The sequence below is a fragment of the Odocoileus virginianus genome, chromosome 10, assembly GCF_023699985.2.
Source record: "Odocoileus virginianus isolate 20LAN1187 ecotype Illinois chromosome 10, Ovbor_1.2, whole genome shotgun sequence".
In the NCBI taxonomy this organism is placed as follows: domain Eukaryota; kingdom Metazoa; phylum Chordata; class Mammalia; order Artiodactyla; family Cervidae; genus Odocoileus; species Odocoileus virginianus.
Genome location: NC_069683.1, coordinates 69,381,668 through 69,396,363, shown reverse-complemented (window position 1 = coordinate 69,396,363; position 14,696 = coordinate 69,381,668). Strand labels below are relative to the sequence as shown.

Here is a 14,696-nt window from a genome sequence, read left to right as displayed (position 1 = left end):
CCAGGCAAACTCTGCTGGACTTACGAACCAGCTGGAGTTACAAATGCACTCTCAGAATGGAACCTGATAGTATGTAGGGGGCTTACCGTATTATACAAGGAATACCCTATTCTAACATTGACTTAAGTTATTACTTTAAAAGATACAAGGTGCTATCATCATCCGTTAAAGTAAAAACTCGATGAGATAAACAACACAGGACAACTATATGCTAATATTGTGAACCATGACTCATTACATATTTTATTCAAAGCTTAATTAATAAATACTTCTTCTTGCTAAGACAGCTTTTATTGTCACTAGGTGCTATTGATTTTTGAGAAACAGAGCCGCTCCACACTGAATCCACTGGTCTTGGCTGCCCCCACATGGAATGTTGATATTGATCACCACACGATCCCTTTCAGCGCTTGTGTAAACAGGCAAAGATATGCACTCATCAGGAGAATACGGGCCATATGCAGCCTGTTTAAAAGAATTAATTTTGTTTTAAAATACAGCAATATACCGTGTTGAAGCAGATCATTAGATAACCAGAGATATAAACATAAAACCCTCCCAAATAACACGATATATTTAACATGTTATTATAAAATGTTTAAAATAAAGATTAGCATAATAAACCCCATCATTCAGCTGCAACAATGATCAACTCATTGTATTTCATTTACAACCTTCCCCCAGCAACAATTTTATTACAGTATTTTGAACCAAATCCTACACAAAAAATTTCACCTTAAATATTAAAATATACTTCTATAAATAAAATATAATCACAATATTATCACATAAAAATATTAACAATAATTCCTTAATATCATCTTATATCCATTATCTCATTACCCCATACTTTTAAAAAGATTTTTTTCTAAGAACAGCAGTTCAAATAGAGCCTTCATTTTGCGGTTTGCTATGTCTCTTACACCTCCTAAATTTACAGGTTTCCCCTCCTTTATTCTTTGCAATTTGTTTGCTAGAGTACTATACCAAAGAGTTTCCCAACTTCTAACTTTTGTTGGCTACATCCCCATGGTATCTTGTTCTTTTGTTCTCTTTATTCTTGTAAAGGGGATCTGGAGGAGAGTTCAGATTCAGATTAAATTTTTGGTAAAAACACTGCATAGGTAGCAGTGTATACTTCAATCAAGAAGCAAATAGTGTGGCTGTCTCTCCTTTTATTTTTTATTGAAGGATAATTGCTTTACACACTTTTGCTGTTTTCTATCAAACCTCAACATGAATCAGCCACAGGTATACATATGTCCCTTCCCTCTTCAAACTTTCTTGCATCTTCCTCCCCATCCAACCCCTCTAGGTTGATACAGAGCCCCTGTTTGAGTTCCCTGAAACATTAAGCAAATTCCCGTAGATACTAGGTGCCATTGATGATTATATAAATCTTGTTTATATTTAAGATTACAAAATGATGATCTAATTACATTATTTCTTCTTCATTTCCAGACAGAAACGTATATATAAAGAGGAAATTCCACTTATTAATCATATGATTGCCATGAGGGAGGAAAGGCTAGATAAATGCTATCGAATTTCCCTTTACTTATGTGCTTTTACAACAATGATTTTTTCTCCTGTTATACTGAAAAGGTGATCAGTGACCATCTATTTTTGAAGTATCATTATAAACTGGTAGATTTAAACCCATTCAATGTGTTTCAATGTAATGTAATCACTATTTTACTGGTGTTCAAATAGTCAATCTTTGGGCAGTGGGAACTCATTAATTTGGCCCCTGAGGGTTCTGTTTCTACATGTATCTAATCTTAGGAAGCATCCCTAGGGCCATAGGAAGCATCACAACGGACAAAGCTAGTGGAGGTGATGGAATTCCAGTTGAGCTATTCCAAGTCCTAAAAGATGATACTGTGAAAGCGCTGCACTCAGTTCAATTCAGTTCAGTCGCTCAGTCGTGTCCGACTCTTTGCGACCCTATGAACTGCAGCATGCCAGGCCTCCCTGTCTATCACCAACGCCCGGAGTCCACCCAAACCCTTGTCCATTGAGTCGGTGAAGCCATCCAACCATCTCATCCTCTGTCATCCCCTTCTCCTCCTGCCCTCAATCTTTCTCAGCATCAGGGTCTTTCCACTGAGTCAGCTCTTCGCATCAGGTGGCCAAAGTATTGGAGTTTCAGCTTCAATATCAGTCCTTCCAATGAACACCCAGGACTGATCTCCTTTAGGATGGACTGGTTGGATCTCCTTGCAGTCCAAGGGACTCTCAAGAGTCTTCTCCAACACCACAATTCAAAAGCATCAATTCTTCAGCACTCAGCTTTCTTTATAGTCCAACTCTCACATCCATACAAGCCTTGATTAGACGGACCTTTGTTGGCAAAGTAATATCTCTGCTTTTTAATATGCTGTCTAGGTTGGTCGTAACTTTCCTTCCAAGGAGTAAGCGTCTTTTAATTTCACTGCTGCAATCACCATCTGCAGTGATTTTGGAGCTCAGAAAAATAAAGTCAGCCACTGTTTCCCCATCTATTTGCCATGAAGTGATGGGACTGGATGCCATGATCGTAGTTTTCTGAGTGTTGAGCTTTAAGCCAACTTTTTCACTCTCCTCTTTTCACTTTCATCAAGAGGCTCTTTGGTTCCTCTTCACTTTCTGCCACAAGGGTGGTGTCATCTGCATATCTGAGGTTACTGATATTTCTTCCGGCAATCCTGATTCCAGGCTTGTGCTTCTTCCAGCACGGCATTTCTCATGATGTACTCTGCATGTAAGGTAAATAAGCAGGGTGACAATATACAGGCTTGATCTACTCCTTTCCCTATTTGGAACCAGTCTGTTGTTCCATGTCCAGTTCTAACTGTTGCTTCCTGACCTGCATACAGGTTTCTCAAGAGGCAGGTCAGGTGGTCTGGTATGCCCATCTCTTTCAAGTCCTAAAAGATGATGCTGTGAAAGTGCTGCACTCAACATGCCAGGAAATTTGGAAAACTCAGCAGTGGCCAAGGGACTGGAAACATCAATTTTCATTCCAATCCCAAAGAAAGGCAATTCCAAAGGATGTTCAAACTCCTGCACAATCCATTCATCTCACACACTAGCAAAGTAATGCTCAAAATTCTCCAAGTGAGGCTTCAACAGTATGTGAACCGAGAACGTCCAGATGGTCAAGCTGGATTTAGAAAAGGCAGAGGAACCAGAGATCAAACTGAAAACATCCGTCGGATCATAGAAAAAATAAGAGAGTTCCAGAAAAACATCTACTTCTGCTTTATTGAGTACACCAAAGCCTTTGACTGTGTGGTGATGGGAATATCAGATCACCTGACCTGCCTCCTGAGAAATCTGTATGCAGGTCAGGAAACAACAGTTATAACAGGACATAGAATAACAGAATGGTTCCAAATGGAAAAGGAGTACGTCAAGGCTGTATACTGTCACCCTGCTTATTTAACTTATATGCAGAATACATCATGAGAAATGCCGGGCTGGATGAAGCACAAGCTGGAATCATGATCACCAGGAGACATATCAATAACCTCATATATGAAGATGACATCACCCTTATGGCAGAAAGCGAAGAAGAACTAAAGAGCCTCTTGATGAAAGTGAAAGAGGAGAGTGAAAATGCTGGCTTAAAAGTCAACATTCAAAAAAAAGAAGATCATATCATCCAGTCCCATCACTTCATGGCAAATAGATGGGGAAACAATGGAAACAGTGAGAGACTTTATTTTCCTGGGCTGCAAAATCACTGCAGATGGTGACTGCAGCCATGAAATTAAGAAGAAAAGCTATGACCAACCTAGACAGCATATTAAAAAACAGAGACATTACTTTGCCAACAAAGGTCCGTCTAGTCAAAGAATTGCTGCTTTTGAAACGTGGTGTTGGAGAAGATTCTTGAGAGTCCCTTGAACTACAAGTAGATCAAATCAATCAATTCTAAAGGAAGTAAGTCCTGAATATTTATTGGAAGGACTTATTGATGAAGCTGAAGCTACAATACTTAGGCCATCTAATGCGAAGTACTGACTCACTGGAAAAGACCTTGATGCTGGGAAAGATTAAAGGCAGGAGCAGAAGGGGATAACAGAGGATGAGATGGTTGATGGCATCACCAACTCGATGGACATGAGTTTGAGCAAGGTCCGGGAGTTGGTGATGGATAGAGAAGCCTGGTGTGCTGCAGTCCATGCGGTCGCAAAGAGTCAGGCACGACTGCATGACCTAACTGACTCACTTATGTCCCTAGTCATCTTTAAAAGCTTTGTTTCTTTCTAGTGTCTCAAGATGCTGTAAATTCATCTTATTTATCTGCTGTCTCATAAATAAAGGACAGTCATTACTCTGAGGATCCTCAGATTCTTTAATGAAAAAATGGTGCCGGCATGCATGTTCATTTGCTAAGTCCTGTCTAACTCTTTGTGACACCATAGACTATAGCCAGGCTCATCTGGCCATAAGATTTTTTCCAGGCAGGAATACTGGAGTTGGCTGCCATTTCCTCCTCCAGGGGATCCTCCAGACCCAGGGATCATACCTGCATCTCCTGCATTAGCAGGTGATTCTTTACTATTGAGCCACCTGGGATGGTACCAGGGACCACAGTCTGGGTGCTAGAAATGATCTATCGTTTTCCTTCTAGGATTTTTCAGTGACTGACGCTCAGAAATATGTATTTTTTTAAAGAAAATCATCAGAAGTTCATAATAATTCCAGTTCAAATTTAGGATTAATGTTATTTATTGAATTTACATAACTTTACTTAAAGTATGGATTATGTTTTAGAGTTAGAATGAAACATAAGACAAAGTTGGACTCATTCTAGAATTTTACAAATGATAAATTAGAAACTTACGGAGAATTTTTCACAGTAACTTAGTTAAGCAAGTGGCAAAGCTGTCATAGGTAGTACACTTGAAAAAAAAAATTGGCATTTGAATATTAGCTTGTCTAGGAGCTCCTGACCCCACAGTGTAGATTATTCTCTGAGTATCAGTTTCCCTGTCATGAAAGGGACACAAGCAACACTTGAATCCAATGATGTATTTAGGAGTTGAAAGTATTATTTATCCACATATCTCCAAATCTTAGAACTACATATGCATACATTTTAATTCTTACTAATTCTAAAATCAATTTAAGAAAAGTCCCAGCTTTTTACCATTTGCTACATGTCATGGATGGTGCTAGGATAGAGAAATAAAAATATTTTTTTGCTTCATGAAAAAATTTAAAACATTCTGTTTTTAAGAAGAGTGGTATTATATGGAATTTTGATTATCTTTTCCAAGCCTCATCTCTATTCCTCAAACAAACATGAAAATAATGTTCTAACTTTTCTATGTCCTTGATACAAATCAGTTAAGTCCCTTTAAAACTCATTCATTCCCAAACAATAACATGAGAAATTTACATGAGAAAATGTATTCTTTATGAAGAATCATTATCTAAATAGAAAAAAAAAGACCATCTGCCTTGAATCTTTCTAATTTTTTTTCTCTTATGTTTGTATTGATGATTCTGTCAGTTACTCATCCACTCATTTACCAGCATTTATGTGCTAACGTTGTCCCTGGAATTATAAAGGTTAAGAATTTCAATATATATTCAAATAGGGAAAATAATAATCATCTGTGAAACTTAAAATTTAGTTTAGGAAACAGTATACACATCAAATATTTAGAATGCAACTTCTAGAAAAATTTGTACTTTACAAAATCAAAGTAAACTACTACTTTGGGATATATTAACCTAACAAGGATTAATGGACAGAATGAATCCTGAGTGGGGCCTCAGAAAAAATATGGAACTTGGAGTAAAGAGAATTTTCAACCATTATCAGTCACTGCCTCATCTCTTCCCTCTTTTCCAATTCTGCTTAAATGGCAAAGCTTTAAGATTCAGAAATTCCTGTAATTTTCATAACACCTTAGCTGTTCCTAAAGTTAGTAACCTAGTGCAGACTTTCTTTTGGTATTGCCTTTAAATTATTCAGCAAAGAGCAGACAAACATTACATATTTGTTGAACTGAAATGATGTGAATCTTTGAATGTCTATTTATAATCCCAGGAAATGTCTTAAATTATCTTTCTCTGCCACCCTATATTTGCTTTGCTTCACCTAACTTCTATGGTCAAAAATGAAAATAAAACATCACATTGAAATGTTTTATAATGCTATCACTTTCTATTCAGAAGATTTCTCTATATCTCTTCATTTTAACACCAAGCAATTTTCTCTTTAAATCAAGAATCTAAGAATAATGCAAAACTGATTCTTTGAATATTCACTATTAATTTACTAGTGTTTGTATATATTTCCAAATCCTTCCAAACTTGCTGTTGGTTGTAGGCTTTATGTTTAAGTGAGGTGAGGGTACAAATCTCCCCAGCAAAAACCTACAGTGTTTTAAAAGCAAAGTACCACAGTTGCTTCTTAACATTTAACTTCTCAAAATCTTGTAAATGGTAAATGTTAAAACCTCCTGTAAAAAAGTTAAATGGACTTGCTCTCAGGTAACCAATAAATAAATGATCAAAGTAATAGAGCTAAGTGCTTTGTCATTCTCACTAAGCATATCTTATGCAGACAGAAGTTTCATAAATATTGTTAACTGAATTAAATTCTGATGGCACAACTCCCTCCTTAATATGTTTATCTTAATAGAAAAAGCATAAGACCCTGCTGGGCAGAAATATTTGGATGAAACTAAAATTTTATTAATTATTAATAAACATACTAAGAGCTCAATGTAAAAAAAGATATATTAGAAGGACTTCAAATATTTCATATTATATTACATAAACAAGTTAGTTTTAAATTATTAAAATTAAACATATAAAAACCTATATATTGTGATTACGCACACTCATGCCTAGGCCCCAGGGAAAGTGACTTAAAAGTATATATGTACTGCAAATAGAAGGCAGCAGGCTAACAACACTGCTTTCACAGTAAGTCCTTAAGAAAAAAATGTCACATAGGAAAAAATAGTAATTAAATACTTACTATTTTTAAATCAGAGTATATAAAAGGCAGAGTTTTCAGCATATATAATTTCATACTGTGAGTGGCATGTGTAATCATTTTATAGTCTTAATTTCCCTGGGAATGAAATTGTTTCTAAAGTTGAACTGTCAGTTGTGACACCTCTTGGAAGGTATAGGCCTGTGGGGTTCAGGCTGGTCCAGAATTTCTATGTTACTGTGGGGCTGACAGACCCTAAGTAATGCTCTTCACTGGAAAAATAGATCAAAGGCAAACTGACTTCCTATTGAATGTAAGAACAGGGCATTATAAAGACTGACCTACCTCAAAAGGTAGTATTTCCCTAACTGTTACGTGGAACACTAGATCCTGACGGAGGTGGGGTGCAGGTGCAGGAAAAGGGTTGTATGTTAGGAAACTTTTGGGAATTCTCAGTTTTTAACATTCTCAAAAACACCATGAATTTCTAAATTTAAATTTGCATACTGAACAGATTTTTTGAGAACCATTATGGAAAAATGCAGTGTAGAACACTTTGGAGAAAGTGAATGCTTTTTTGGGTAAAACCCCTTAGGGGAATCTTAATTTGGACCTATGTTAATTTAACCCCCTGTACTGAGCTGGAACTGGAAGAACCTTAAGAATCTGCATCATGAATGAATGAATGCATAAATGAACCATGTGAGTGTAGGTTATATTACTTGCTGAACATAGATAATGGTAAACAAACACTAGGAAAATAGCACCAGCATTTTACTACCTTTTAATTCTTTTGGACATTCCTAATTAGAATTTTATTAACTGACAAAGTACATTACATATAACAGAAGCAATAGTAAACCTCCCATTTTCCTCAATAAAAGTCTTAAGAATTAGCTGTTCATATCCTTTGTTATGTATTACCACGTAAGTTCTTTGGTCTTCCACAACCTAAAATGCTCTTTTAAAATGTAAATACCATGTACCTCACAGCAATGCTGTGCATGACTGGGTTACTGGGCATGTTTCTGCTGAAATAAAGCTATTCAGGACTTTTAGATGTCAGATGCATGTGTGCATGCATGCTCAGTGCTGTCCAACTCTTTGTGACCCTATGGACTGCAGTCCCTCTTTCCATGGGATTCTCCAGGCAAGAATACTGGAGAGAGTTGCCTTGCCCTCCTCCAGGAGATCTTCCCAAACAAGGGATCAAACCTGCATCTCTTGTGGAACCTGCACTGCGGGCGGATTCTTTACTGCTAAGCCACTGGGGAAGCCCTTCTTTCTCCTTAGGTATCAGACAATATGATGCAAATAACTTATGGAATAACCTTATTCAGGCCCAAAAGGAATTAGTCACCAAAGTTCTGAACTCCGTTATTTTATCTCAGCTTACTAAATGATTCTGCACTTTCTGCAATAAAGTAGCTGTAAGTGGAAAAGGAGCTCATTCACTTGTTTACGTAAGCTGATGTTGATGCCTCCTTCGATTTTATGTTGGTTCCTACCCTCTTGGTAAAAATGCATTAAAATATAATGATCCCCACCAAATTCTGTAACGCTTATTAAAGACAGCTATAGCTGGCATAAAAAATCATTTCTTGAACAAAATAATACTTAACTCAAGCAGAAGTTGGAGAGTTTGACAGTTTATACAGAGTCAGCAAACTTTTCCATAAAAGGCCAGATAGTAAATAATTTCAGGATTTATGGGCTTTATGTCTTGGATGTAACTGTATCTTTAACTCTGCTGCAGAAGTCTGAAAGCATCTACACAAATGAGCAGACCTGTTTTCCACACAAAATTTTCTTCATGGACACCAAAATTCACTTTAATTCTTTTCATTTATCTTTTACATGTCATTAAAATACTATCCTTCTGAGTTTTTCATTTATTTAAAAAGATACGAGTCATTCATGATCACTTTACTGTGGGCTGCACAAAAATAAGCAGTGTACTGGATTTGGCCTGTGGACTGTAGTTTCCTAAGTGCTAGTTTATACTATAGGTTGACTCAGTATCAGGCCCAAGATTTAAGAGAGATAACCTGAATTTGAAACTTAGTTGCCTACCTTGATCAAGTTACACAGTCTTTTATTTATTTATTTATTTATTTATTTATTTATTTTTTTTTCATTTATTTTTATTAGTTGGAGGCTAATTACTTCACAACATTTCAGTGGGTTTTGTCATACATTGACATGAATCAGCCATGGAGTTACATGTATTCCCCATCCCGATCCCCCCTCCCACCTCCCTCTCCACCCGATTCCTCTGGGTCTTCCCAGTGCACCAGGCCCGATTACTTGTCTCATGCATCCCACCTGGGCTGGTGATCTGTTTCACTATAGATAATATACATGCTGTTCTTTTGAAACATCCCACCCTCGCCTTCTCCCACAGAGTCCAAAAGTCTGTTCTGTACATCTGGCTACACAGTCTTTTAAACTTAAGTTTTCTGAGTTTAGATGGAGGTAATAACATTTTTAATGTTTTTAAATGTTTTTATAACAATATTTTCCTATTTCAGTATTTCCTATTTCAAATATTTTTGGAAGGCCTAACTATCTTATATTCTAAACATTCTGTACAGTGTTTGACACATAATCAATACAGACAAATATTCATTGCTATTATTCAAACACTAATGCTACTATAGGGGGGCCCATAACAAATCACTTAATTGACCAGATTTGCAGTTTCTTCCTCAGCAAAACATAGAGAAAAACTGCTCTATGAAACTCAGAGGATTACTGTGAAAACATATGTGATCGTATTTCACTCTATGTCAGTCTTCAGTTCTCTCAATGCTAGACCAATTCTCTAAAACTAAAACTGACCTTACCACACACCTGTTCTGAATTCTTAATGACCTTCTACTGATCATAAGGACAGGCTCAACTCCTTGGCACAGGCTCCAAGGCTTGTCATACTTGGACTCAGCCTTTTTCCCTGACTATATTCCCCATCACTCTTCAGTTTGAACCATTTCAGTACATTCCAGATGTACTATACTTGCAGTTCCTACAATAACCTAAATTCTTTTCATATCTCCACGCATTCAAAACTATGTCCCCTTACAATGGAATGCCTTGGTCCTACCATTTTTGAATTTGCCCTTGAACTTCTCATACTTCTACTGTGAATACAGTTTTGGGAAGACTCTTCCTTTCCCTGTGAGATCATTGGACTTTCCCTCCTCTGCTTACACATGATAGAGCTGAGGTCTCCTTCATCTGCCAAAACGTTTTGTGTAATCCTCCATAACTGTACTTCTGTAACTCTAAACTGCAATAGTTTCTCTTCCTCTTTGTCTATACCCAATAGAAGACTCTTTGAAGGAAGAAATGTATTTTGTTACCCCAATTTTCAGAATATGGTATATAATAGGAACTTAAGTACTGAATGATGATTGAAAGCAGTTGGTGTACTATAAAGTACATATGAAATAATCATTATCATACTATTATAAAAGCATTTTAAAATGTTCCCATCAGGATGAGTCAGACTTACCATGTGTACTAAGTAAGTAAGTTAGTACTTACCCTGCTGAGCACGTCACAGACAGAGGGCCTCAACACGGTTCTATAGAAAACATCAGTCTCCACTTTCAAATGAGGCTCACTGAGACTAGGTAACTAGCCCCAAACCACCCAGATCGTAAGTATGAGAGCTGGGAATGGGATTTAGTCTGTTAGACTCCAAAATTTTGTGTTCTGAAACATTGAGCAACAAGCCTCATATTCTCTCTCCCCTTAGTTGATCCAGGAGAGGCAGTCAAACAGTAAGGTTATATGGGAAGATGGGCCTCACTTAAGGAAGTGGGGGAAAAAGAGGTGGGGAAGCACCTTAAATCTTTCCATATGTGTCAGGAAAAAGTGCAAAAGCCTTGGGGGAAATCCCTTTTATAAAAACAATAAATTCGTCTTATCTCTCAATAATATCTTTTATTGACTATGCAAATTCATTTTCTCTGTCTTTACATGAGCTATTTTTCAAATTATTTTTAGATTTCCATTTCAGTCCTGTTTTTTTAATGTATGTAAATAAAATTGTATAGAAATGATACTCAGAGCAAAATGTTGTAGAAGGATAAATTCCAAGTCTTACAATGTTATGTTGCTTTTTATACAGCCCAGTACAACACTGCATTTTTGATTTGCATTCCGTTTATGGTCAGTTATGTGGGTACTGCTGAGGTCATTCTCTTCTGCATTTACGCCTACTCAGGTATTCTCCATTCTCTCTATTTTTATTGCTGGAGTTTCTCAATAAATGAGGAGAAGTCAATGACACCCCACTCCAGTACTCTTGCCTGGAAAATCCCATGGACGGAGGAGCCTGGTAGGCTGCAGTCCATGGGGTCACTAAGAGTCGGACACGACTGAGCGACTTCACTTTCACTTCTCACTTTCATGCATTGGAGAAGGAAATGGCAACCCACTCCAGTGTTCTTGCCTGGAGAAGCCCAGGGACGGGGCAGCCTAGTGGGCTGTCATCTATGGGGTCACACAGAGTCAGACACGACTGAAGTGACTTAGCACCGTAAGCGAACCAGTTTATACATGTCCTACTTACCTCCTCATCAAGGTCACTATATGGCTTCTAATTTTGTTTGCCAAAGAATTAACACTTTACATAATTAAAAAACTGGCATCATATCAACTTTATATGTTATCCTAACCTTAACTTTTATATGTAACTTCCAATCTGGTTCATACACCTAATGTGTGTATAATCCTTAGTTGTTTGATATACCAATTTCTTACATGAATCAATAGCTTGATAGAAATAAAATAATTTCACCTTCTCTCATTTCATAAGAGAAACTGAAGCTTATACGGCAGGGGGAAATGGAGAGTTTCTCAGAAATGTATGTTCTTTTAGGTCAGAGGATGCTCTTATATAACTCTGAGCAGTAACTGCTGTAGTTTTATTAGTTTCTATTTTAAAATACATATTCTGATTTTTATTTTTTACTTTACAAAAGGAATTACAATAATTGGAAAATTCAATGAAATATTTCCCAACTAGAAAATTATTTTTTCTTATAGTAAATGGTATAAGAAATTGTTTTGTTGGTGACTATATATACAATCAGAACTTTAAGCTTACATGTATTCATACTTACATTTAAAAATTCTATTGTTAAGTAAAAGTTACACACTTCATCTACAAATATGTCCTATTTTAAAGACAAATATCCCTCACATTCCATTGTTAAAAGATCTTTCAAAAATTGAAGATTTTAAAAGGGAAAGTGCAAGTCGCGCAGTTGTGTCTGACTCTTTCGGACCGCATGACTACACAGTCCATGGAATTCTCCAGGCAAGAATAGTGGCATGGGTAGCCTTTCCCTTCTCCAGGGGATCTTCCCAACCCAGGCATCAAATCCAGGTCTCCCACATTACAGATGGATTCTTTCTTTACAAGCTGAGCCACAGGGGAAGCCCCTTAAAAGGGAAAAGTTAACTAAGTAAGTCTCTGTCAAGAAGTTTTCTTCATTTGCTGATCAGGAGCATAATGACATGGCATGATATAAAAGCCAGATGAGTATTAATATTCTGTTGCTTTCGATTTCTGCATGCTTAGCTATGTGAACACACATTTAAGTTATGTGACCACATATTTCCTCATTTAAGCTATGTGAACACATTTCCACATTTGAAAATAGGAATAATAATATCCACCTTGCAGGGCTACTCAGAAAAGTAAAGTATATAAAGCATTTAGCACATTGCTGAAAATAACAGGAACACTGGTAGTTCATACAACCATTTAGCATTCTTTTATTAGACTAAAACCTATTTAGAAATTAAAATTATGATGTTATTCTTTTCATAACAAAATAAAGGCTTTAAAATGTCCTATCAGTTCAGTTCAGTCGCTCAGTCATGTCCGACTCTTTGCAACCCCATGGACTGCAGCATACCAGGCCTCCCTGTCCATCATCAACTCCTGGAGCTTACTCAAAATCATGTCCCTTGAGTCGGTGATGCCATCCAACCATCTCACACTCTGTCGTCCCCTTCTCCTCCCGCCTTCAATCTTTCCCAGCATCAGGATCTTTTCAAATGAGTCACCACTTCATCACAGGTGGCCAAAGTACTGAAGTTTCAGCTTGACCATCAGTCCTTCCAATGAATATTCAGGACTGATTTCTTTTAGGATGGACTGGTTTGATCTCCGTGCAGTCCAAGGGACCCTTAAGAGTCTTCTCCAACACCACAGTTCAAAAGCAGCAATTCTGCAGCACTCAGCTTTCTCTTTAGTCGAATTCTCACATCCATATATGACTACTGGAAAAACCATATCCTTGACTAGACAGACATTTGTTGGCAAAGTAATGTCTCTGCTTTTTAATATGCTGTAGGTTGGTTACAGCTTTTCTTCCAAGGAGAAAGTGTCTTTTAATTTCATGGCTGCAGTCACTATCTGAACTGATTTTGGAGCCCAGAAAAATAAAGTCAGCCATTGTTTCCACTGTTTACCCATCTATTTGCCATGAAGTGATGGAACCAGATGTCATGATCTTAGTTTTCTGAATGTTGAGTTTTAAGCTAACTCTTTGACTCTCCTCTTTCACTTTCAACAAGAGGCTCTTAGTTCCTCTTCACTTTCTGCCATAAGGTGTCATCTGCATATCTGAGGTTATTGATATGTCTCCTGGCAATCTTGATTCCAGCTTGTGCTTCATCCATTCTCATGATGTACTTACTCTGCATATTAAGTTAAATAAGCAAGGTGACAATATACAGCCTTGGTGTACTCCTTTCCCAGTTTGGAACCAGTCTGTTGTTCCATGTTCAGTTCTAATTGTTGCTTCTTGACCTGCATACAAGATTTATCAGGAGGCAGATCAGGTGGTCTCCTATTCCCATCTCTTTAAGAGTTTTCCACAGTTTGTTGTGATCCACACAGTCAAAGGTTTGGCATAGTCAATAAAGCAGAAGTAGATGATTTTATGGAACTTTCTCGCTTTTTCGGTGATCCAATGGATGCTGGCAATTTTATCTCTGGTTCCTCTGCCTTTTCTAAATTCAGCTTGAACATCTGGACGTTCATGTTTCACACACTGCTGAAGCCTGCCTTGGAGAATTTTGAGCATTACTTTGCTAGCATGTGAGATGAGTGCAATTATGTGGTAGTTTGAACATTCTTTGCATTGCCTTTCTTTGGGATTGGAATGAAAATTGACCTTTCCAGTCCTGTGGCCACTGCTGAGTTTTCCAAATTTGCTGGCATATTGAGTGCAGCACTTTCACAGCATCATCTCTTAGGATTTGAAATAGCTCAACTGGCATTCTATCACCTCCTTTAGCTTTGTTCATACTGATGCTTCCTAAGGCCCACTTGACTTCGCATTCCAGGATGTCTGGTTCTAGGTGAGTGATCACACTATCATGGTTACCTGGGTCATAGAGATTTTTTGCATAGTTCTTCTGTGTATTCTTGCCACCTCTTCTGAATATCTTCTGCTTCTGTTGGGCCCATCCCATTTCTGTAATTTATTGTGCCCATCTTTGTATGAAATATTCCCGTGGTATCTCTAATTTTCTTGACGAGATCTCTAGTCTTTCCATTCTATTGTTTTCCTCTATTTCTTTCCATTGATCACTGAGGAAGACTTTCTTATCTCTCCTTGCTATTCTTTGGAACTCTGCATTCAAATGGGTATATCTTTCCTTTTCTTCTTTGCCTTTCATTTCTCTTCTTGTCTCAGCTATTTGTAAGGTCTCTTCAGATAAC

At 37.3% G+C, this 14,696-nt stretch overlaps 1 protein-coding gene across 3 annotated transcripts in view; it reads right to left on the bottom strand.

Annotated features, from left to right (window-relative positions):
• Positions 1 to 209: 209 nt before the first annotated feature.
• DYNC2H1 (dynein cytoplasmic 2 heavy chain 1) overlaps positions 210 to 14,696 on the bottom strand; it is a 385,810-nt gene continuing 371,323 nt past the window's right edge. For all 3 annotated transcript variants that reach the window (XM_070473685.1, XM_070473686.1, XM_020900373.2), the window contains one exon: positions 210 to 465. In XM_070473685.1, coding sequence (XP_070329786.1) covers positions 307 to 465 — 159 coding nt within the window. In that variant the 3' untranslated portion in view covers positions 210 to 306. The remainder of the gene's footprint in view (positions 466 to 14,696) is intronic.